Here is a 27,384-nt window from a genome sequence, read left to right as displayed (position 1 = left end):
AATATCAGTATAATTACCTTATACCTAGATCGACATTCACTCACTGAAGTCATACTTGGTATATATACCTTTGTCTGTAAATATGTAGGTATATGCTATAGGTACGTATTAAATGACAATGCGTGGATTACGGTACAGTTAAGTTCATAAATCGTTTAGAAATATAATTGTTGTTTAAATAAGCGATGTTGAGCAATTCGACTGAATATTTGAGACGTGATGATAGTTTATGCAGTATTAATATCTATGATTCTAGGTATATAAATCTCTCAGCGCTATAGTGTATTTTTTTAATATTGATATTTTTTTAGTGTCAATAATTTAATATTGAATTTACGAATGCAATCACTATCAATCTTTCATAATCCTACGATTTATGACATTTTTTTCTTCCTCTATAAGTTAAACGAAATGTATATGTTATAATGTCATATTAACAGCACGGCGATGGCAAGAACATAATATTGTGATTGCACAAATAGTAGGCTATATTCACGGACTAATAAAAAAATAAGGACTCCGTGTCACCTTACATAACAGTGTAGCACCAAAACAAGCCGATTAACGTGTAAATACATAGCCCCACGCACACACTTACACTACTACAGGCCGATAGGCGGCCATTATGAGAATTGTCATCGTCTGTGACAGATCAGTTTGCGTGTCAATAAAATATTTTAAAAATGCTGTCGCGCCTTGTGAGAAAGTGTAAAAACGATACTATATAAATATATGATTATTTAAGGGAGAAAAAATTGTGTAACTAGTATCCCCCGTAACCACACACACACACTAGCATAACGGTGCTTTACTTGCAAATCTGACTAACTTTGACATGAATCTAACTAACTTTGTCGAAGCAGCATAAGGTTGCTGTTTACGGATGACACTTATCCCATTCAAAGTCAATAGAAACCTATTTTTATTTTATTTTTACTCTTCCTGTTCTATCTGACAATTATGTCAGATAGAACAGATATACATTAGTACTGGTTAAGCACCTATATATAACCCATTGTGAAATAGCAAGAAAACTAAATTTACGATAAAATTTACCGCGCCAGATGTCACTAATCTAGTCAGACTATTTTACTTGTAAATTTTATTGTAAGGAAATTCTATTAAAAAAAAACTCGCAAATCCATAAATTTTCGAATCGGTAGATTTTGACGTTCAATGAGTGATTCATAATAATCTTTTGAATAAATGGAATATGAATTTGAATGGAAATTTGAATTTGATTAGCAAGTTCTACCTTTGTCTTTTATAGAAATGAAATAGGTACCTCAAATTTACTTGTTCACAGAGAGTTGAGATGTTCACAGGTTGCTGCCGAGTTAGTAATTAAAATAATTGATCGGAGGTATCTTCTTTGTTAAATTTTCGTAATAGAAGTGGTTTGAATGATTCGATCCAAATATATCCATTGCCACCCAGTCCGTCGACTCTTCGTTCCGCTTTGAAATTTTCCTTGAATATGCAATTCATTGAAACACCAATGATATATTTCCAAAACTTCCAGCGTCCCACGCTGCAGTTGAAGATATGCGTAAACTTATTTTTTGGGAACTTCTATAATATGGTGGCTTCAAAAGAAGAATTGTTTGAAAAAATATTTACTAATATTAATAGAAATTCAGGATTAATATCAAACGAAACACATCATAACCACGATTAGCCAATCGTGTGTGATTGAACGAACTATTCCTGCCGCCTAAAACATGGTGTCTACAAAATTATTCACTTTATTTGGTTAACATTCAATGTAAAGCCATCACATATAATATAAATCAGTCGATACTGTTGTGCAAGCAAAGGAAGCAAGAAGAGGTTCATTATTTCTAGGATCGCCAAAGCAGACTATCTCGTTATCTGACTCAATGATGATACGGTCAAAATATTGTATACCCACAAGTAATAGATTGATTCCTCTTTTTTTTCTACCATTTAGCCACAGCATAGGCAGTATCATATATTCATCTTAATTGTCCATATATATTCTATAACTATGTATTTTAATTTTTAACCTAGCTGTAAGTTTTGATAACAAGACCTTCAGCTCAAACCAAAATACTATAAAAGAAGAATATTTAAATCAATGTAATGTAATCAAATAGTAAGACCTTCATTTTATAAAATAATGTTATGTAACCCGAATTATACAGTATCATGCAATTTGACAGCTGTCGAATTGCTCCATGTGAGTAAATAAAATTGTTTGAGCGCTCTGAATATATCAGTCATTTATATTCCGAAAGCAATTATGTGTGGGACTGTACCACACTGTACTGGGCGCATTGCTCTCAGCTCTCATTAGGTTAATCCTTAGACCACAGACCGCGGTGTGGCGAACGACCGGTACCACAAGTTCTTCGCTTAAATATTACACAGATTAAATAGCAATACACAGAAACAAAATACAAACAAAAAAGGTTTTCGATAAGGAGTAACAAATTTTAAACTGTATACGGTACTAGTGTGAAGTGTGACAAAATGTTCAGACATTAAAAATAATTGCAGTTCATCTAAATATCTATGGTGAGTACGGGGACTAGATTTATTTTTTAATTATACGTAAATGTTTTAAATAATATAAAGAAGAATCAATTTAAAATAACTACAAAGCGGAATAAATATAAACCCCATTTTGGCTTTACTTCATAAATTTGATCAAATCTCTAAAATACGGATTTGATTTTCTTTTGAAAGTATATATTGTGTAATAAATTTTAATATTTTCTTAAATTAGTCGACTGCAGTTTCACATTCACAGCAATTAAAACACAAAATAAGCTAAACAAAAAAGTGGTTGATTGTAAAAACTCGTTCTTACAATGTTATTTATAATAAGGCTATTTATTTAAATGTAATTTTTATGTTAGCTGTTTTTACGAAAGATTCAAAAAACGAACTACAACTAAATCGGTGCAGTAGATTTGTAGCAATTTGCTGTGTCAGATAGATGTGCCAGTCTCACGCGTGGTCCAGTAAGAACTTAAAGGATGACCACAAACCTAGGAAAACACAGAAACAGGCGCCGTAACCAGTGAAATTACTGGGCAAATGAGACTTAACATCTTATGTCTCACGGCAACGAGCGCAATTGTAGTGACGCTCAGAATTTTTTTTTGGGATTCTCAAGAATCCTGAGCGGCACTATATTGTAATGGACAGGGCGTATCAATTACCATCAGCTGTATGTCCCGCTCGTCTTGTCCCTTACTGTCATAAAAAAAAACCTAAAGATGCAATTGATGCGCGAATTCCTCTCGCAAATACTTATCGAATGAAGCTTGCAAACTAGTTTGCCCTAATTTATCGAGTTGGAAGTGCCCTTGATATAAGTAGATACATGTACTTATGCGGTCTCGCCGCATGAAGTTAAAGTTTTAATCGCCCTACGGAATATATTGTATCAACAAGTGCTTTAATGGAAAACTTTTTTCAGCAGTCCCTGTGCCCGGATAAATATGAACCTATTGTTATTCGATTTGAAATATAACGTAGTGGATGATTTTTGAATAAAATGAACTTTTTTTTTGTACAATCTTAAGTTTTTAAGTCTAAGAATATTTTCTAAATCTAAAATATTCAAAAGGAAATAGAGATTTCCTGACACAAAGTCCGAACTCCTGGAAATGTAGAACCAACATTTAAAATTTTCCTCTGGCTTGTGCATATCACGCCTAATTTGGAGTTTGGAAACATTAATAATAAAACTATATATATATTTTTGGAAATTAGGAAACAAGAAATGTAGGCTTCTTATCCACAACAAAGTTATGAGGGGTCGAAAATAGCCTGAACTGCTTCGAGAAAAGCATGGCCGTGCTCCCAGATAATTGATAATATAATTTAAGAAATGGAATCCTAATCATAAATATTGACACACATTTACACAAAATATTGTCTTGCCCCAAACTAGGCATAAGCCTGTGCTTATGGGTTGCGAGGTAACATTTTTCATCATGTAAATGTTTGCAGCTACCGGAATTTCAACCCGGGACCCCAAACTGGAGTAAGCAGGGTAACCTAAATAATAATAATAATAAATTGGGCTATATGGTCGTCATCGTCATCCTAATAGCTCCTGCAAACGATTATTCTTTACTAGATAAATAATAATATGAAACAAACAATATTCATCTTGCTCTTCGACATTAAAAATATACAATTTATTTAAATTAATACTTATTTTAATGATAATATTTTATTTGAGCACCGGATGTTGGCCGAGGAGGAGAGGGTGCTGTTGTGAAACTGTTGCAATGCGACACCAGCGGTTCTTAAAATGCGTATTAAAATAAATTATATTATCTCCACGATGGCAACCACTAGATAAAAAAAGAAATAGAGGTAGACAGCCTATGAGATGGGAAGACGACATCAAGAAAATAGCAGGGCAACTATGGACTCGTACAGCAAAAGATAGGACAGAATGGAAATCTTTGGAGGAGGCCTTTGTCGGAAGACAAGCTGTACCACAGTAAAGACCGTTTGCCGATAGTATTTAGAGGCACTTTTTTTTACTTTACTTTAGTACTGTACTATGCAGTACATATAAACAAAATTGAGTCTATACAGAAGAAGTTTGTCAGAAGTGCTTCAAGGATTACTCTCATTTCGACACCTATGACGATGTCTGTGTACGCTTTAGAATGGAACCTCTGTTTATACGGCGGAAAAAAAGCGATATACTGTTACTCCATATGTTATGGAATAACCTTATAGACTGTTCGGAATTATTAGAATCTATATATCTAAGCGTACCGGACTACAGAATCCGTCACACTTCCTTGTTCACGTCCCCCAAGTAACTACAAATTATGCCCAGAACAATTTTTAAAACGAATAACACACTTATATAATACCGAGTAGGCAGGTACTGACATTTTTGCGACGTCTAAGCAACGCTTTTTACACGAAATCTCAATACTTAAAACACACGAAAATAAAATTGTATAACATAAACACGAAAACACTCAATCACCTACACCCTCACTCACCTACACTACACACACACACACACACACACACACACACACACACACACACACCTCTTAAATAATATTATTATTAACGTATGTAATAATATTAGCATTAAATAACAGATGTATACCTATTAAAGTTTTGTAACTATTATTCTTAATCCTAAATTGGCATATTTGTAAAATTATTTGTAAGTCTATTGTAATGGTATATAAAGCTGTTGGATTATTAGTAAATAAATAAATAAAATAAATAAAATAAATAAAATAAATCCTGCAAAGTAATGTAGGGACCGTATCAACAGATTATCTTATTAGAGCTGATATAAGAATGAGATACAGTGACACGAGGCCGCGCTTTAAAAATAAATAAATGAAGACTAAATGTTAACTTGCGTTCATTCTATTCTAGGGAAAAGTTTTGCATGTCAACATTAGTTCTACGCTGTTTAACTAGTGCTTAAGGCGACACTAAATGTTAGCGACCTTGAGCGATTTGAGTTCACGGCTGCCGGCCCGCGATCTATGTAACAAAGCCAACATTTTCAAAATTCTTGCGTGGAAATTGTAATATTTTAACAGGCGTAAACAGTTTATATGCTTACAATTCTCATTATTGATAACAAATCTGAATAAATTTACTTACACAAAAAAAGGACAAGCTATATAAATACCTTTTCTGAGAATAGTACTAAACCAATGCGTCATGCCGAGAAAAAACTTGTTTAACTGCAATGAAAAGTGGTAGTTCAAAATAGCTCAAGAGTGTTAACGTATACACCAACAGCAAACATTAGAAACCTACAAATAAGCCTTAACGGTATGTGTTATATGATAAAATAGTGTTCATAGCTCCAAATGGTGTAATTTCACTAATAAACTTGTCTAAAAATGCCGTATTTTCTGCTTACCCTTCGCCTTAATCTGTGCCTAAAATGAGATTTTTTCATAAAAATAAGGGACGTGACGAGTAGGATACTGATGGTAATTGATACGCCATGCCCATTACAATACAGTGCCGCTCAGGATTCTTGAAAACACCAAAAATTCTGAGCGGCACTACAATTGCGCTCGTCATCTTGAGACATAAGATGTGAAGTCTCGTTTATAATTTCACTAGCTACGGCGCCCTTCAGACCGAAACACGCTAATACTTTCACTTTACTGCTTCACAGCAGATATAGGCGTAGTTGTGGTACCCATAATCTAGCCGGCATCCAAAGTGCAAAGGAGCCTCCCACTGGTCCCACAGATTATGGATACTTACGTCCTAGGGTAGACCCCTACCAATCTATATTTTGATGAATAAATTTCAACTATATCTCAAAGATTGCTTGCTAGTTACTATATCCATTTTACAAATGTTTACCTTCTTATAATAATAGTAGGTATGGATATAAAATTACATTATTCCTTTATATCCTTGCTGTAAGCTAACGTAATACGACACCTGCTATTACTACATCGTGGCCCAATATGGCTTCACAGACTAAGCCCATACAAGCTCGGCAATAACATACTTATCAATACAGCAGGAAACATTGACCAAGCTGCCGCCCGTCACGTTGTTGAGTTTTCAATTAACTTATTCGTTTATTCTTTTTGGAATAAATGACCCTCAATGTTAGGAAGCTTGCCACAATACATTAGTGACAACCAGCTGCTTGGATTGTCGGAAATCCAGTGCTCTGTGGACGGCTAGAACATTTGGCATTGCGCAGAGACATCGCTTCATTGTGTAAGACTTACAATTATCACGAAGAGTGTTGCCTGCCGCCAAACTCCACTTTAGCGAGACACGCCACAAATTAGGATATCGTCCCTACCATCTGGATGTATGGCAGGTTTCCACCGTGCAGTTTTCGAGGAATTTTCTTACACATGCTCCAAAGATGTGGAATGAGCTTCCTTGTGCGGTGTTTCCGGTACGACACGACATGGGTACTTTCAAAAAAAGCGCGAACACGTTCCTTATGCCGGCAACGATCGTGTGATTCCTCTGGAGTTGCCAGAGAATTTGAGGGCGGTGATCACTTAACATCAGGTGACAGATACGCTCACTTGTAGTCCTCTTCTATAAAAAAGGTTCGCTATTTTAGATAGTTTTTCATGTCGCTGCATCAAAACTGAAAGCACTCCTGCTTTCAGCGCGAAGCTGTTTGCCAAGGTTGATACTTGGTACAGTTAGATAGGGACCAAAAAATGGGTTAAATAATAGTTTCACTCGGCAACAATTGCTAATTACCTCTAACATAGTTGCGATAGCAAATGAGTGCAAATCTAGAGTTACAGATATTTGATAACCCGCGGCTAAAATATGTAGTTCATAAACTGGCAGTGCCCTCAATTATAATGTATTCGCACTACTATATCGCACTAACAAATTTAGTTGAACTTTTGGAATGGCAATGACATCGAACGTAGCTACTCGACAGTCGACCAACTGATTTGATACCTACATTTCGAAAGAGTGTCATAATAAACTTCGACATTCTCCAACTTCAATAAAGCGATTACTTCGACAAGACAAAACAATAGTTAGATGACACAGATCTTCAAAAGGTTACTTCTTTAACAGAAATATTCTCCGGCAATGCACATCTAAACGTCTTTTAACATTCTTTTAATTTTCGTAGCACATTTGTTATGAACATTTTCTGGGATCTTGTTGTAAAAGCACGCCGCCCCACTAAAGACTTACTATATATATATAATAGTAAACATAATAAGTTTATGTCGGTTCCTGGTGTTAACATTACAGTTTATAACAGTTATTACAATATGTAACAGTGCATGCATAAGATGCAACAATGCTCCATGATTCTTTAGGAACTAGGTTATAAATAGCGCGAATAGCCCTGTTCTGCAGCAGTGTTGTTATGGATATATAATTTCGGATCCGGATATGGATATGGCTATTGGTAAAATATAATATCGGTTTCGGTTACGGTTATGGATATTAAATTATTTCGGATTATCCGATAGTTTCGATGGATATCCATAACAACACTGTTCTGCAGCACAAAGATGGTATTAATATCGGCTGTATGCGGCCCCATAACTAAATACCATAGGATAAAATACTATGAAACCTAGGTGAGCCGTATCTAGTATGTTAATATTCTTATCTTTATAACCGCATATATTCCGCATATTCAATATAGGGGCCAAGAAGTAAGAAGTAATGCCAAGAAATATAGCAGTTCCACCGGTTTTATCACCTCTCCATTTAACAAAACACTCGCATTCACATTTTTCACATTTAGCACGCTGCATGGTAAATGCTATATATTTTGTTTTCTTGCTGAATGATATCAGGTACAGTATCGCTCACTTCGTCGTACATAACATGTTTTTTTTCTCTCTGAATATGTTATGATGCGTCATCCGCAAACAATACGACGTTATGTTTTTTTTTCTCATCATATTTTCCTAGACGAAATACAGATCATATTTACAATCATAATCATGACTGTTTGTTTAAAAACAATTACTAGATTTTGTTCTTTATTCATCGCGCTCTATTAGACGACTTTATCCAAACGAACGTAACATTGTTGCGATAGCTCAGTCTCATTTAATATCCACAAATTAAAGTGCTCAGTGCGCCTAAAAACGACTTTACATCAAAATAAATTTAATATAAAATGGCCTTCATTAAAGGCACGCTAGAGTATAAATCCCAGTCGTAGCGGCCGGTTCTGTTAAACAATCTTACACGTACAACTGTTATCTGTTTTCATATATATATGTCGTAAATGGACTATTCATAAGTAATGCAAGAAAGCTTTGATAAGCCGCTACAGATATACTCAATACACTCCTTTAACTGTATGACATTCTGACATGACACTTAATTATTAATAATATCTAAGAATAATATTATATTGTTCGCTTCATTATAATAAATCATTGTATAATAATATTATAGTGCCTATAAGATATATAGAAAAAACATCTCTTTTTTCCACTGCTCATCACATTGAGATTACGTATTTTCTTCTGAATGATTATGACTACATTCATAAGCGCCTGAGTTTTACGTTTTGGGTACCACAAAGGGCTGGCATGTGCCAAAGAGTCAGTATATTATGTAAAAGAGTATATGTATACACTTTATTATTATTATTATTATTCTATTAGTAATATAGATTAAGAAGCACATATACCTCAAATAAGAAGTAACGACCATATAGCCCAGTGGTTAGTGTGTCAGCCGATTGAGCTAGAGGTCACGGTTTCGAATCCCGTATAATAATTAAATATATCGTTTTCATATATCCATAGTACAGGCTATGCCTAGTTTAGAGCAAGATAATTTGTGTAAAAATGTATCAATATAATTATTATTATATGATAATATAATACTCAGCAACACGGCCCTAATTGCCGGCCTTCATGCAGCATGACATGGATTATTGATTTGAGGAGGGTATAGGTATTGGCACTGTGAGCTGTCATAACACCTACACTACCTGGTAACACCTGGTGTTGTTTTATAAACGTTATTAGTAATTAATTCCGCAAAGTCAAAATGAGACACCCGCCCCGAGCGGGGGGAGAAATCTTTCTGTTTCACTGATAACAATTGTTTTCCTGTCACGCGGATTTCAATCCGAGAGCGGAGCTGGTTCGCATGCGTGTACTACGAACGCTCCTGGCCACACGCAAGACAGCACGCCCGCTTGCAACCAATCCGCGTTCCGTGCGCATGCAGCACGCGTGGTAGGAAACATATGCATTAAATAATAGGATGCGGGCGATCCGCACGCGAACCTGACCAGAAAAGAGTCCTGAAAATCACTCAATACTTTGCTCTGTTAAGTGACGCGGTGATGAAAAACACGGTTCTTAACCGGTTACGGCACCAGAAGCGTGGCCCGCGACGTGCTCACGTGCGTGCACACGCTTAACGCAGTTTATGCCCTTAGTTCTACAAAACCTTCATAGTGAACTCTTATAATCAGGGTCTGATTTAAACTTAATACCGCCCTGGGCACCGGAATAAAATCCGCCCCAATAGTGGAATTTTATTAAAACTTATATTTTATATTATTATTTATTTTTCAAAACTAAAATAACTCATTTATTGCAGAATCTTTATTATATGTTATATATTTTAAAAACATTAATAAATATTTGTCTCCAAGGAAATAAATTGATTAAATCGTTTTATTATTAATTTTTACTAAACGTGCCAAAATTATAATTTACAAATAATGGGTAAATTGAATTTCTTGAATTATCAATTAAACCAAAAATTATTAATCAACATAATTAATTTATTGAGCAATCTTGATAAGACTAATTTTTTTCCTTTCAAAATTTTGCCGCCCTAAAAAAATTGCCGCCCTGGGCACTTGCCCCAACTGCCCCTAGTGTAAATCCACCACTGCTAATAACAGCAAAGCCGTAACGTTGTACGGCTTAAATTAAAAAAGTTATCTATGTACTTAAATGTTAACCGGTTCTTTCGGTTTCCAAGCCTAGGGTGTTCGAAATCCAAACGCTGGCATTTATGTTGGCCAACGGATCAGACTAGTCATCCAACGCGGAAATACTGCCAACAATTGTTGGTACACTTCCACGTAGTATATAGTTAATGTTCCTAGTAATTGGTATGGTATGGTATAGGGGTTCCTGTTCCCGCAATTAAACCACTAGGTTGGGTTAATTTTGCGTGCAGTGTTGGCCAGTTACTCCAACCAGCTTCAAGAAGTTCGCAGACTTCTTGGAGCGACCTCGTAATAATTAAGGTTTTTGCCAATTGGTTGGCCACCCCCACACATTTCAGGAACGTCTGTAAAGCTAGAAAGGTCAAGTCGGCAGAATCACTCGTCTTATATCTCAAAATTTAGTGCTCATTTAGTGCTAATTTAGTGCTAATAACAGATATTTGGTGCTGTGATAGGGGGACTAAAAATGAGAACACTGCTAACTTTTCATTAAGCTAGCAGTGTACTATTCGTGACTAGAAAGGTCAAGTCGGCAGAATCACTCGTATTATATCTCAAAATTTAGTGCTCATTTAGTGCTAATTTAATGCAGATAACAGATATTTGGTGCTGTGATAGGGGGACTAAAAATGAGAACACTGCTAACTTTTCATTAAGCTAGCAGTGTACTATTCGTGACTAGAAAGGTCAAGTCAGCAGAATCACTCGTATTATATCTCAAAATTTAGTGCTCATTTAGTGCTAATTTAATGCAGATAACAGATATTTGGTGCTGTGATAGGGGGACTAAAAATGAGAACACTGCTAACTTTTCATTAAGCTAGCAGTGTACCATTCGTGACCGCGTTATGATACAGTTGGAGCGAGAGGCACATCAGCTAATAATTTAGTGCTCAATTAGTGCTGCCTGTACAAGCAAACAGATTTTTCAAAAATAATTTTTTCAGTTTTTAACTATAGACATAACGATACGAGCAATCATAGAGCTGAAAGATGACTTTAAAATCGGTACTGGTGAAATTGAAAAGAGTTACTAATTAGTGCTGAATTAGTGTTCAATAATCGAAAAGTTATGGGTATTATTCTGCATTGCAAATATCGAGTTTTCATCAGATCTGAACGTTATAAGGTCACAGAAAACTACCCTGACTCCCCTCGCGATGTAGCCGCTGTGTGTGTGTGTGTTTTTTTTTTTTTTTAATTTTTTTTTTCAAAGCAACTACTGCTACTGTAACGACGCCAGCACTCTTAAGAGTGAGCAGAAAACTGTAAAACGGAAACTAATGGAATTAAAAGACGTCACCATATAGTGCTAAATTAGTGCTACCAGTATAGCAAAGGATTTCTGAAAAAGAAATTATTATTTTTTTTCAGATCAACTACTGCTAGTATAACGACGCTTGCAGCCTTGAGAGCTAGAGAGAGACTTTAAAACGGAAACTAATGAAAGTGAAAGACGTCACTATTTAATGCTGTCGTTGTAGTAAAGGAGTTTTTAACAATATTTTTATTTTTATTTTTTTTCAAAGCAATTACTGCTAGTATAACGACTCCAGCAGTCTCAAGAGCAAGAAAAAGACTCGAAAACGGAAACTTATGGAATTAAAAGACGTCACCATTTAGTGCTCAAGTAGTGCGGCCAAAACAGCATAAGATTTTTGAAAAATATTTTTATTTTTTATTATTTTTCAAATCATCTACTGCTAATATAATGACGCCAGCAGTCTTGAGAGCTAGAAGAAGACTCTAAAACGGAAACTAATGGAATTGAAAGACGTCACCATTTAGTGCTGAAATAGTGCTGTCGTTGTAGTAAAGGAGTTTTTAACAATATTTATTTTTTTATTTTTTTTCAAAGCAATTACTGCTAGTATAACGGCTCCAGCAGTCTCAAGAACGAGGAGAAGACTCTAATCGGAAACTAATAGATTTAAAAGACGTCACCATCTAGTGCTCAATTAGTGCTGCCAGCAGAGCAAAGGATTTTTGAAAAACAAATTCCTTTTCATTTTTTTTAAAGCAACTACTATATAACGACGCCACCAGTCTTGAGAGCTAGAAGAAGACTTTAAAACGGAAACTTATGGAATTAAAAGACGTCACTATTTATTGTTGAATTAGTGCTGCCTGTACAGCAAAGTATTTATGAAAAATAAATTGTTTTTTATTTTTTTTTCAAAGCAATTACTACTAATTTAACGACGTCAGCAGTCTTAAAAGCTAGAAGGATACTCTAAAATGGTAACTCATGGAATTGAAAGACGTCACTATTTATTGCTCAATTAGTGCAGTATAATAAATTTTTATCATAGTTTAATTACATTTCGCAGAAACATTTTCAATTCAACTGTCATAATAAATTTGTTAGCGGTAAGTCATGAAGAACATTATGGAGGCCACACATATATTAATGTAAAAAAGGATTAGTTATTACGTTTAAATATGTAATTATTGCCATATATCGTCTTCTTCTTGCTCTTCAGACTGCTGGAGTCGTTATTCTAGCTTGCTTTGAAAAAAAAAAATTACTGTTAAAAACTCCTTTACTACAACGACAGCACTATTTCAGCACTAAATGGTGACGTCTTTCAATTCCATTAGTTTCCGTTTTAGAGTCTTCTTCTAGCTCTCAAGACTGCTGGCGTCGTTATATTAGCAGTAGTTGATTTGAAAAAAAAATATTTTTCAAAAATCTTTTGCTGTACTGGCAGCACTAATTGAGCACTAAATGGTGACGTCTTTTAATTCCATTAGATTCCGTTTTAGAGTCTTCTTCTAGCTCTCAAGACTGCTGGCGTCGTTATATTAGCAGTAGTTGATTTGAAAAAAAAAAAAAATTAAAAACTCCTTTACTACAACGACAGCACTAATTCAGCATTAAATAGTGACGTCTTTCACTTTCATTAGTTTCCGTTTTAAAGTCTCTCTCTAGTTCTCAAGGCTGCTAGCGTCGTTATACTAGCAGTAGTTGATTTGAAAAAAAAAAAATTTAATTTATTTTTCAGAAATCCTTTGCTCTACTGGTAGCACTAATTGAGCCCTAAATGGTGGCGTCTTTTAATTCCATTAGTTTCCGTTCTATAGTTGTCTTCTCACTCTTAAGACTGCTGGCGTCGTTATAGTAGCAGTAGTTGCTTTGAAAAAAATAATTAAAAAAAAAAAACACACACACACAGCGGCTACATCGCGAGGGGAGTCAGGGTAGTTTTCTGTGACCTTATAACGTTCAGATCTGATGAAAACTCGATATTTGCAATGCAGAATAATACCCATAGCTTTTCGATTATTGAAAACCTTCGATTTTTTTAGCGGGCAGTTGAAAAATGATTTTTCTGAAAAAAATTCTGGGTTTACCGGTAGCATTAATTGAGCACTAATTAGTAACTCTTTTCAATTTAACCAATACCGATTTTAAAGTCATCTTTCAGCTCTATGATTGCTCGTATCGTTATGTCAGCAGTTATCTATAGTTAAAAACTGAAAAAAATTTTTTTTTTTAAATCTGTTTGCTTGTACAGGCAGCACTAATTGAGCACTAAATTATTAGCTGATGTGCCTCTCGCTCCAACTGTATCATAACGCGGTCACGAATGGTACACTGCTAGCTTAATGAAAAGTTAGCAGTGTTCTCATTTTTAGTCCCCCTATCACAGCACCAAATATCTGTTATCTGCATTAAATTAGCACTAAATGAGCACAAAATTTTGAGATATAATACGAGTGATTCTGGCGACTTGACCTTTCTAGTCACGAATAGTACACTGCTAGCTTAATGAAAAGTTAGCAGTGTTCTCATTTTTAGTCCCGCTATCACAGCACCAAATATCTGTTATCTGCATTAAATTAGCACTAAATGAGCACTAAATTTTGAGATATAATACGAGTGATTCTGCCGACTTGACCTTTCTAGTCACGAATAGTACACTGCTAGCTTAATGAAAAGTTAGCAGTGTTCTCATTTTTAGTCCCCCTATCACAGCACCAAATACCTGTTATCAGCACTAAATTAGCACTAAATGAGCACTAAATTTTGAGATATAAAACGAGTGATTCTGCTGACTTGACCTTTCTTGCTTTACAGACGTATTTCAGGATTCCGTGAGTGACCCTTTCGTCCTCGGCTAGACAGTCTCTGCACTTAGGACTACCAGTTATGCCGATTGTGAAAAGGTGCTTATGTGGATGTCATGTCTGTTGACGCTGATACGTCTACGTGTCAGTTTGGGCGATAGTGCAGGTATCGCTTTTTTCGACAGCTTGAGACATTCATCCATCAGGTGCTGTGTAGGTTGTTGGTGAGAGAGCGTATCCATTTTTGAAAAAAATATCTTGTAATTATATTATTAAGTATTGTTATTTGTAAATATAATTAGTCATAAGCATTGTTTTGGTGTAATTAATATAGGAAGGATTTACTTCTGCGTGATGATCATCAGACATTTCATGACGAGGGGGCCCAGGTCACACGAACTCCTCCGCGTTCGACACACCTGGTCACATCTGTGAGACACCCTTTCACCCTACCTAGTGTGATGTCACTTGTTTTGCAATTTTACATTTAGAAATTAATGAAATTAGAACAGCAGTGGTCTGAAATTATTCTTAAATTTATTTTAAATTAATTGAAAGGATTGCAGAAACGTCCATATTTGCAATTTGGTATTTGATGGCAAATTTAGTGCGAAGATGGAGTTATGCTCAATATCATGTCTACTCGTATCATTGAATCGATGAAATTTGTTCACAGCATGATGAAGATCCCTCGTTTCTCAGACCGAGTGCAAGGTTCCGGGGCAGCCAGCAAACAGACACGCGTAGAGATGTATCACGACCAGTACACGGCTGGTGAGACCACGGGTGGACTCAGTGTCATATTCACAGTTCTGTGCATTGTTGACCTGTTCGGGGTGTTTCCGGTGGTAGCGCTGCCAAAGAGCATCATATCTTGTGGTGAGTTTGGAAACTGTAATGGTTTTTCATGCTTAACTTGGGGCAACATAAGTTGTGTAAAAAGTTTGTCAATATTATTATTATTATATTATTATGAGATAAAAGGGCAATTGAGCTTCCGGGGTCACCTGATTGTAAGGAATCTATGCTAACCATGCTTTCACGGGGAGTGTCCCCGTGGTAACGTGGTGGTTGTGGTCTACTTGAGATCAAATTGTTGACTTTTCTGTCCCAATAAACTTATCGACGGTAACTCACCTTATCCGTACACGCTGTCTGTCAATGGGAGGACTTACCAGCGATAGAAGTTTGTATAGAAATTACAATTCACGCGTTCCAATATAAGGCGATACGAATGACTTATCGGGTATATTGGGACAGCTTCAGATTATTGACAGCTAATTAGTAACAGTAGAAGGTAGTAATTTATAATAAATAATAATCTGTAGATAGTATATTGGGAACGGCCGTTAAAGTGTTTGGAACACACGATACAAACTTAAACGTATTTATTATACAGAGTCTCGATGAGTGGCGATCCTGTACCGAACAGTTATCAAGGAACTTACTTCCAAAATAAATTACCTATGTAATTAGCTTCCTTGTGCGGTATTTTCGAGTAAATATAAAAGTGTACCTTCAGAAAAGCGCGTACTTATACTAGAGTTGTAAGCCGTATTTGACCGTGCAACGCACAGCTGCTCGAAGTGTCGGGATACAGTTCTCTGTGAATGGCTAGTTCACTTATTGATCACACGTCGCTTTATTGTGTGTCTCTTCCATCTATATCACGCGGAGTGTTCCGAAGAGCAGTATGACCTGATTCCTGCCGCCGAATTCCACCTTTGCACGACACGGTCCAATTTGGGATATCATCCCCAACATCTTGATATGTGGCGGTCTTCCACAGTGCGGTTTTCAAGGAACTCTCTTCCCCGTGCAACCAACCTATGGAATGAGCTTGATTGTGCGAGGTTTCCAGGATGATACGACATGGGTACCTCCAAAAAAGCGCATTTGCAATGCATTTTGTGCTGTGTTGACGATTTTATTAAGTCCTCATAAAAATATTACCTATATCATATCTTTATACTCGTGTCTTTGCCAATTTTGCTTATAGGAATTTTTTTCTGAATTGCGGAGATTTTTATAAACAGCTTTAAAATATTTAATTTTTTAAACTAAAGCTTCATATTATTTTGATTACCTACTCTCTGCAGTCCATCAATTAGAGGATCACCTTTTTTATAGTAGAGTAGGACAATCCATGGCGAGGCATCCCCCGTGTTGAGTAGACGCTGTCCAACATATTCTTTAATGATTACTCACTGACCACAATATTTTTGACGTTTCAACAATACAGACAAAAGGTAATTCTGTTTACTGTCTCACTAATTGACTTGCCTTTGCAGGTATCTACGGAATACCTTTAGTCCTGTCAGTGTTCGCTTTACAACTGTACACTGCAGTATTGCTCGGCCGAAGCTGGATTTTAGCGCACGAAATCACACCAAATATTAGAGAGAAGAGTCGGTATGTATGAGTTTTTAGTCACATTAATATTATTGTCAATCCAACCAAGTCAACCTCCACATCCTAGTCTTTCCTGAACTTAAATTTTGAAGCTATGCATCGTCGGCTAGTCGTCAACTTTTCCGCAGCTAGTGTATTTAAGCAGTTTTATCTTTAATAATTGTATTCCAAGTGAAGCACCTCAAGTTGTATGTAAATCTGTTACAGATTCCCATACGCAGCAGTGGCTGAACTAGCATTTGGGAAGTACGCCCGCACTATCGTCACCTTTCTTATTGATGCCACAGTGTTCGGCGCTGGGGTTCCCAACTTCATTTTTGGTATGTTTCTTATAGAATTTATTGCAGGAAGGACTAGAGAGCTTACCTGAAGCAGAGTGGCATTCTCTGCCGATAACCGTAACAATAGGATCTTACATCATCATCATAATATATCTAATAAGTACCTCATTACATAAAGATGCCGTGTCATTCCAAACTGACTGACACTGCTATTTTACAAGAGTATAGAAATTATTAAAACGTTGCCGGCACTTAAGAAGGATGTAGGCTCGGAAAAGAAAATACAAGCGGAAATGTCACGCAGCCTTTGCGTGTGCGGCAAAATTATGATTTTAAAACTATTAGGATAAAAATATCTACTTTAAAGAACTAAAAAACACGCTTTGGTTGAAAAGATAATGGTTGAAATTTAAAATGAACATCAATTCCTGCCTTATCGACGATACAAGAAAGAATTATATAAATTAACAATAATCTTGTTTTGCAAATTGAAAATATAATAATTTTATCAAATTAATGCTTTGTCATCGCTCTTCGATAAATCTACGAAGTCTGGCTGCTTAAAGTGGGTCAAAATCGCGTCCAAATGAGTCGGTTACGAACAAACATACATACAGGTGAAGCTAATAAAAAGCGTGTAAAAATAGATAACAGTTGCATGCAAATATGACATGATGTCATGTGATGAAATACATATCATTGACATCTATTTCAAGGGCATTGCATGCTAAATTGGAGTGCTTTGTAATAACTCGTCACCCTTTCTTGAAAGTGATTTATATCGCCCTGCTTGGCGGCGGAAGCAAGTCAAAATCAATTAATAAGTTGGTTAAATGATAAATTGGTTTATTTTCAGCATCTCAGAGTATGCAACTATTTTGGTGGAAAATAACAAGCGGGGAGATCCGCATTACTTACTGCGTTTGGATGTTAGTCATTGGATTACTGCTCTGTCCTGTCATGTGGCTTGGATCACCAAAGGATATGAAGTAAGTATCGGACCTGACAGGGCGTGATTAACAATAGACAGATTAGTAACATTTAAAAGTATTAATCACAGTTGGCTTACAACAGACCTTGAGGTCTCCTGCCCTTTTGCAACTAGTTAACGTTACGGTGAAAGTTAACTGCACAGGCCACAGAGCAATATGTCTGAAACCATAAAAAAAGACGATTAAAATATCGACGATAAATTGGAAAGGTGCTCCGTCAAGAGTATCATTAATAAGAGAAATTATATGAAAATTGGTCCAAAAATTACGAAGTGATAGTATTGTCAAAATCGTTAATTATATTAGAGTACACATTCACTGGTTATGTCATCGTGTCCTTCCTTGATGTATTTGAGTAAGAAATGTACTCAGGTATTTTGTTTTCGATGTGGTATGATGGTCGCTCAGAGGGCAATGGAGAGGGCTATGCTCGGAGTTTCCCTGCGAAATCGAATCAGAAGTGAGGAGATCCGTAGGAGAACCAAAGTCACCGACATACCCCAAATATTATTATATGGCCCAAATGATTTCGAAACTGAAGTGGCAGTGGGCAGGGCGAACTATGTCGACAGAAAAGTCCTCGAATGGCGACCGGAAGACGCAGTGTTTGTAGGCCCCCCACAAGGTGGACCGACGATCTAGTCAAGATCGCCGGAATACGTTGAATGAGGGCAGGGCAGGACCGATCGTACTGGAGAGCTTTGGAGGAGGCCTTTGTCCAGCAGTGGACGTCTTCCAGCTGATGATGATGATACAAATTCTCTATACTAACATTACAATCGGCTTGGATCTGACATCAGTGGAATCGTTTCCAGGCCTCTTGCTCTATCATCGGTGTTCATCGTCAGCTCTGTCGCCGTTATGACCTGGACCGGCATTATACTGGACACCACATCACCGCCAGCTTCGGGAGACGTGCTCACCTATATTCCGAATAAAAGGGACTTTCTTGTTGCTTATGGTATCATGGCATTTCAGGTAATGATCTATTTTTATATTTCTAATAGAAATCCTGCAGTATAGTCGTTGCAGGCCTAATGCTAACAAATATGAATGACCTTTATAGCTTTACCCAGGAGAGGCTTCTTAGCATATACACAGGAGTATAAGGTACAGAAGTTTCACTTAGAGCTCATCTTTTGAAGAAATAGCTACTTTAACAGTCCGCTAATAAGATTCATTTTAAATCGTACTCAGTTCGCAGCTACAATTTGTTTACGTACACTTATGATCTACTCATACTTACTTATCGGGTCCCTACTAAGAGCGGAGGTGGGTGATAAAGATAGTAGGCGCCGTTTGCTATTTTGTTCCGTCTATAAGGTTTGGAACCAATCTGACAAGGCCAAAAGCTACCTGACAACTCGCACGATGACAGAAGAAAGAATAACCTGATACCTTCCCTAATAAGTTGCCTTAGTATAATAAGTCATTTCGTTTTGAAAAACTTTTGTATGCTTCTCCATGCTTGAGAAGACTTTTATTGACCGATCAATTAAACAGAGAAAAGGAAATATGTATTGATGACTGGATGAAAGTGGTTGCACGTCGCGGTGAGTGATTGTCAACCGACTGCAAATTATATCTACCCGCAGAATCCCACGCGCCGGCGCCGGTAGCTACCTATGTATGTCGTCTTGTCTAAAGCGCGGAGCAACACAGCGGACGCAGATGTACAATGTAGCTAGTGCAATACTGGGCTGCTTAGAATGGGCATCGTTTGTTCTGATGGCAATCATAGTGCCACTCAGCATTTTGGGTTCTTCAAGACTTCTGAGCAGCACTGTGGGAGGCTCAAAGGAGCCAAAGGAGTGCCGGCTAGATTATGGGTACAACAACGGCGCCTATTTCTGCCGTGAAGCAGTAATGTTTTACTGTGTTTCGGTCCGAAGGGTGCCGTAGCTAGTGAAATTACTGGACAAATGAGGCGTGACAACTTATGTCTCAAGATGACGAGCGCAGTTGTAGTGCCGCTCAGAATTTTTGGGTTTTTCAATCAATCTGAGGGGCACTGCATTGTAACGGGCATGGCGTATCAATTACCATCAGTCATATGTCCTGCTCGTCTCGTCCTTTATTTTCATCATTTCAATAGGGCAGTGTATATAACCCAATCAAGAACCACCAGCTGACCATCCAGCTCAAATAGTTGCTTCTTATCATAAAAACAATACCCGCGTATACGAATGGCTTATCTGCTCCACAGTTCGACATTCACCCCATGTTACTGACGCTACAAGTGGACATGAAAGACAGTCGCAAGATTAACTCGGCCGTACTCGGCGGGTTCTCCATCACCAGTTTTGTGTTCATGGTGACCACCTTCCTGGCAGCACATCGCTACGGCAATAACGTCGAGAGTAACATCCTTCAAGGTGACTGAAAGAGTTTGTAGTCTTACAACATTACATTACATTTAAACAAAATAGTTACCTAATGAGATTTTATTGAAAAAAAAATGTATATATTAATCTTGTTCACTCAAAATGTCATTTACTTGCTTTTTAAATTTTGGTTTTGTTGAAAAGAAAATGTCAAGGTCATTAAAAAGCCATGTGTGTCGACCAATCTGTGTAGTGGGACGCGACCACCAGCGTGCGTGCGATAGCGCGGCGTGTGAAATAGCCGCTGCGTGCGCACCGCCCGCCTATGTGCTATAAGCATGTGCATGTGGAGGTTGTACATACATGTATAACATACCTGTATCGATAGACGTTAGTATATACTGGGCTCCCCACAATAGACCACCCATCTTATATTAATAATAAATTCCGTAAGAGATAACTAAATAGGTTGTTCTCTGTTGGATTATCTTCTGTAATCTTTGGGATTTAAGTAAACTATTAAGTTAGTGCCTGTCACGCCTGTCACAAATAAATTTTAAATTAATAATTTCGTGGAACGTCATTTTTCTAATAGAAGTTTGTTAGTTCTGGTCAAAAATTTTTTTTTGCTTTGAGACATTATTTCAACATCCGTTTGAACTTTCATGGATTACTCAGTCCAACAACGTGTGTTTTGTGTAGTAACTTACATAGGAAGCAATTCGATAGAAGAAGTTAGGCGTGCTTTCTGGCGTCAGTTTAATGGGGGACACGCGTAAAATCGTAAAACTAAGGTTTCTGTATTGGCGTGAAAATTGTTCATCAGACCACCAAAAAATATTGAACGAGTTAGAATTGCGTTTACGAGAAGTCTTAAAAGGTCTGCTAATTGACAAACCCTTATCCTAGGAATATCGAAGGGAAGCTTAGATCGAATATATCAAAGGGATTTAAAATTTCATCCCTTTAAATATCAAATGGTACAGCACCTTTGCAATCAAGATAAAGAAGCAATCTTAGAATTTTGCCAAGAATGTTTGGTTTTACATCAAGGAGCAATTCACAGTCTCTAATGACCGACGAAGCAAATTTTATTTGTTTCAGGCACCTACTTGATTAATAATTTACTTCAATCCCAAAGACAACAGAGGATAATACCTCAGAAAACATCCTATTTAGTTATCTCGCAAGGAATTTATTAATAATATAAAATGGGTTGCCTATGGGTAGTTTATTACGGGGAACGTAGTATTTAAGTGCTGTGTGTTTCTCCAGGAATTTTTTGCGATGCCTTTCCACTTCCTATCCTATCACGTGAGCCTATTCCTTGTTGGTTCCCATATCAAACATGTGTCCCAAAAATGTCAAAATAATATCCGAGAAAAAAAGTATAAATGACACTTTTAATCTGTACTCTTCTACCGTATTCGAAATCAGACTTACTCTCCTTCTTCCAGAAAATGTTCGCAACTCTAGCTCAAAATATTGTCATAGCCCCCATGGCCGAGTGGCTGAGTGACTCCGACTTCTGAGCTAAAGGTCACGGGTTCAAATCCCGGTAGGTGTAAATATTTATAATGAATATCCACCCTTGTTTCCATCGATATTTCTATATTTATTTATCTATCTATCTTCTCTTCTATATTTATTCATCGATCTATATATATTTATGTATGTCTAAATATGTATATTGTTTCAAATATTATGTTTTTGTCTGGCACACTACGCGTGATAATAAGGGAAAGTGGACAAATAAAAATCTATATTACACCATCTCTGTACAATGGGGTGCTTTACCAGCCCTAAACAGAAAAATTCTTAAAATGATTTTTAATAGGGGAAACTTTTTAGCATCTGTGTGATTTGAAAGCCGATGAAACGAAAAAGAGACAGACACATAAATTCATAAGATTTTAACGAAAATGTAATAGCAAGCATTATACAGTGTTTTGGCCAATGCAATCATAGTTGAAGAAGAGATTGTCTTATCTATGACGCGAGTATACCTTAATATATTCGTACGTCACGCGCACGACGTATTACTACATTGACACCAGGAGAACATAAATATGGTAGCGGTGATAGTAATGTCTTTCATACCGGTTGAAATCATGTGTCATCCTAGCAACATGTACCAGGACTCCATATGCAGTTTAGAGGTTCATGCAAAATGTGCATCTTGAAATTATTATGCAAGTGCTGACCCGGCAAACGTGGCTATGTAATGAAATGTCGTTGACTCAATCATTTGTATTGCGAATATATTTTTTTTTGTTTAAAACACTACATCTATTATTACAGGTTTGAGTTAGCCTAATGCGACAGAGTAAGGAACATAAAATAAAATCATACATATTATCACACAAAAACATATTTAGTAAAAGAAAAACTTAATTAGCTAGATAATGTTATTATAATTGAGCACAAGTGGTACTATTGTACCGCTATGCAGCTCTAGTGGGTTCACTCAGCGGACACGAGAACAGGTCTAAGTGTACGAACATCGCGTTGAGTACTCGAAGCGCACGCGTATGCGGTACGCGCTGCAGCAGGTCACCGCCGCCGTCCTACGTACTCGTCTGGGACACACAGCTGTACTGACACCAGGAGCTTAGCACTGTGTATCTTACTTTTAATTGAGGTTACCGTCGACTTGATAAGAAGAAGATCAATAATATGGATCCTAAAGTACAAATCAGTTGTAAGGTACACTCCCAAGTCTCTGACCTCAGTCACCGCTCAATAGTCGCGGTACACAAGGGCTCTAAATGAGTTTGGCTTGGAGTTAAAATGGCTCGCTTGCCGCCGCCACGCCCAGCAATGAGCAACGGAACAAAATAGGAGTTGTTATGAAATCTATTTTTAATACAGTTGCTCAAAAAGTGTCGTATTGCAGGGACGTATAGCGCTCGGAATGTGGGCTCGAGCTTTTTCTTTACTTTTTCCGAACGTGCTCTCTTTCCCAACTCTCAAAATAATGCCTATTGAAAGAAAAAGCCAACCGCGAAGTTGTTACTTACAAAAAAAAATTCATAGAAGTTTTTATGATTCATGCAAATATTTCTAAAAAGAAGCTACTAATTTGTTTCAATATCATAATTTAATTAATGAGTTAGGTTAGATTTCATTTCATTTCATCTCATTAAATTTCATTTTCATTTCATATCAATAAAAAAAATCTACTAAAGACTTGGGGCATAGTTCCCTTTGCCTACCCAGAATGCGTGAAGAAAACAAAAAAATCTCTGCTTATATTCTTTTACGGTTCGCGCCATTTTTCAAAAATTTTCTTTGCAAGTTTAGTTGTTTGTTGCACTAAATGATTAATTTCGAGGATATTTTATCTGAATTAACACAACCGGAACTCAGTATAATTGTACAAAATGCTTCGGAGAACATTTTACCGGAAAAGTCAAAAAGTCGCTACATATCTACATACGACGAAATTATTGCGTGCAGAGAAGAGAAAAAAGCAAATAGTTTTTCAGAAAATGTTATGTTGGCATACTTGTCCGAACTCTCAGCAAAAATAAAACTTTCTACGTTATGGTCGAGGTTTTCGATGATAAAAAGTATGCAGAAAATAAGGAACAACGTGGATATACCTTAGTGAATACCCAAAACTAAAATTTTATTATTCTATTAAATTGCTTCATTTTTTCGCAACTGTATTAAAAATAGTTGTTCAGTACACGTGCGGAACCGTCATTGCAACTTGTTCCGAATGTCAACTCTCACCTTCGCCCTTCGGCTGCTCCTCGGCTATGACAGGCTATCCGCACTCGTAATGAAATATACTATTGTTTGAACTCCTTACCACAGACTCTTCGGTTTTTTATATACCTATAGGTAGTCATTCATTGGAGTTCACTTCATTGCACACATGAAATATTTATAGAGATCCATTTTAAGATATCATAAATAATTCAATAAATATAAGTTCTGGGTTGATAATAGAATGAGATGTCAAATATTTATATCTCCTCAATTGTATGACGCGTTCTCTGAAACACATGTTGTATTGTAGGTACGTTGGAACTTGGAATTAGCTCGAAACACTCTTTTCGATACTATCGATCGATCGAAATACGATGTAGGTACAATACTGTGGAAGTATAGTATCAATACGCTGATCCAAATGTAAAAGGACCTTTTTCTGGTAAATTTAAGCATTTTTCTACCTACTTATTCAAAAAATGATTTTGTTACAGGTATGCCTCCCTCACTAACTCTATATGTTGTGGCTCTGTTGGTCACCTTACAGTTATGTTTGTCCAGTGCCGTAGGGAATTCAGCCTTATTCCTACACGTCGAAGATCTACTGCATATACCTAGAGGTAAATAATAATATTATCTTTTGGATCATCGCTCTGTTTATCTATACTGTGTGTGAATTTAAGATAAAAACTTACATTATATAATAATAGAACACGACGAAATATCTAATAATCATTTAACTGTGCTTCTTACGGCCGTTCCCAACATACTATCTACAGATAGAGATAAATTACTACCTTCTACTGTCAGTAATTAACGGTCAATAATATAAAGCTGTCCCAATAAGTAATTCATATCGCTCTATATTGGGACGCGTGAATTGCAATTTCCATACAAACTTCTATCGCTGGTAAGCTATACGTCCTCCCATTGACAGACAGCGTGTACGGATAAGGTGAGTTACGGTCGATAAGTTTATTGGAACAGAAAAGTCACCGATAGTTAAGATTTTTATCTCAAGTAGGCCACAACCGGAGATATACTGAATATTGGGAACGGCCGTTAGACTATGCAACGCGGCAATAACAATATGAATACAAATTGTTCCAGAATTCTGTCTACAACGCTGCCTCCTACGCTCAAGTATTATTGCATTAGCAGTATTCCTCGGCGAATCCGTTCCTCGGTTCGACCTCGTCATGGGCTTACTAGGCTCCACACTAACCGGGCCTCTCATGTTCATATTTCCACCATTATTCTTTCTAAGACTGTGCTTTATGAAATCAACAATGTCTAAGAGACTACAGTCTGAAAGACTGAACAATAACAATCATAGCGATCTGTCAAACTTCCCGCTCATCTTACACAGAATGAATACAAAGTACAAAACATTCACGACGCAGATCAAACAAATGGGAGCTGATGAAATGAACGAATACAATATAAAATGGTACGACATATTGTTGGCTTTATTTGTTATGTTTCTGGGTATAATGGCGACTGCGCTGGCAACTTATTCGAGTTGGTCTGACGCGATACAGTCGGCCGCGTTCGCTCCGCCATGTTTGATTAACTCTACGGCGGCCGCGAGAATTTTTATTGAAGCCACTATGTCTAAGAGTTAAAATAATTATAATTTATTTTATATTTCACCTTCTCGAAAAGTGGCTTCAATCGACGTGACAACTGGGTCCAAAGTGTTTCATTTATTTCGTACAGAATATAATCATAATATGCACCTAGAATAGTTCAATGGAAATCGATTAATAACGTCAAAATCAATTTCTAACGCGTTTTTCATGTTTTTTGTTTAGCTTTTGATTAAGTATATTTTGACTGACACAGCACTAACCAGTTACAATGTATGTACTATGTGACAACTTTTAAAATACTTATAAGAGTCAAACAAACTTCAATAGCTCTATACGTTGTATTTGTAAATGTGATTTACAATTAAACCTGCCTTAATTTTCTTCGCAGGTGTACTGTAAAACATTCTAGATAATATTATGTATCACTTGGGGAAAAGTGGGATTCCACTACTCGGTGTTCGACTTCGTCTCGTGCTTACAAATTACATCCTGTTTAGGATTCTGGATTCGCTAACTTTTTCGCTTGGTGTTTGTAATACTATTATAATAATTTTATAATGAAACATATTTAAATTGTTAATTAAACCCATTTTGAAGATATTAAATTGATACTAAGATTACTAGTATTAGCACAGAGTAGTGATGGATACTTACGTGTATTAGGTTACTTTTTTTGGAACCAATAGCATAATGTGAACTGTGAGGAGTGTGAGGTCAGCAACAGTCATTTGTTTTTATCATTTAATTGACATTTTTGACAGTTGTCACTGTTTACTGTCACGTTTAAGCATGGCTAGGCGCGGCTGAACGATGTTATGCTAAGATGTAAAGACGATATGATATAATGACGTATTATAATATTGACAAAAATGTATAGATATAAGTAAATATAGTTATACGTTCGATAATTTATACGTCTATAATTTAGACGAAAGAAGCTCTATATAGACTCTAAAACAGGCCATGTTTATTACTTTAGTGTGCGTGACAAGCTACGTCTTACACTCGCAATTTGTACCAATGTCACTGTGTGTTTGTGTGCGTGCATTGCTCAAAATACAGGTTAACTGTCAAAGTTTTGTTTTCACAGCTGTCACAGTCTGTCTTGTCGTATAAATGTTCTAAGAGTTATACCTATCCTTGTTGTTAATTGGTTAAGAAAACGTTTAAATAAATTGTGAAGATATTTTATCATGTTATATTAATTTTAAAACCACAAGCCGTACATTATATTGAACGTGATTTACACATTTGCGTGTTAATATGGTTCCCGTTAGTAGGAACGTAAGAAGTGCACTTGGAAAAAGTGTGGGGTTACCAGATTAGATTAGATTATTAACCAGTATTCGAATATTCGCATGTGTATTAGCTTAAAACTACTTACACGAGATTACGATTCACACACCGCAAGAGAAAAAATTTAGCAAAAAGAACAGACTACAACAATATTATTAGTTATTAGTATTATTAGTTTCAACTGTCAATAACCTAACCGCCACCAGAGATGCACCATGACCTTGTTTTTTTTTTTTTTTTTTTTTTTTTTATAAA

At 36.5% G+C, this 27,384-nt stretch overlaps 1 protein-coding gene across 2 annotated transcripts; it reads left to right on the top strand.

Annotated features, from left to right (window-relative positions):
* Positions 1–2,336: 2,336 nt before the first annotated feature.
* On the top strand, positions 2,337–27,024 carry LOC126969907 (uncharacterized). 2 transcript variants are annotated; one of them, XM_050815532.1, is made up of 10 exons: positions 2,337–2,538; positions 15,192–15,394; positions 16,807–16,927; positions 17,135–17,247; positions 18,065–18,197; positions 19,016–19,178; positions 20,407–20,575; positions 24,736–24,861; positions 25,352–25,691; positions 26,222–27,024. In XM_050815532.1, the coding sequence occupies exons 2-10, from the start codon at positions 15,193–15,195 to the stop codon at positions 26,244–26,246; spliced, it is 1,392 nt and encodes a 463-aa protein (XP_050671489.1). In that variant the 5' UTR covers positions 2,337–2,538; position 15,192; the 3' UTR covers positions 26,247–27,024. The 2 variants fall into 2 exon arrangements, with proteins under 2 accessions (XP_050671489.1, XP_050671488.1); XM_050815531.1 differs by having other exon boundaries at positions 25,352–27,024.
* Positions 27,025–27,384: the final 360 nt, after the last annotated feature.

The sequence above is a fragment of the Leptidea sinapis genome, chromosome 19, assembly GCF_905404315.1.
Source record: "Leptidea sinapis chromosome 19, ilLepSina1.1, whole genome shotgun sequence".
In the NCBI taxonomy this organism is placed as follows: domain Eukaryota; kingdom Metazoa; phylum Arthropoda; class Insecta; order Lepidoptera; family Pieridae; genus Leptidea; species Leptidea sinapis.
This window is presented reverse-complemented; position numbering and strand designations above follow the sequence as displayed.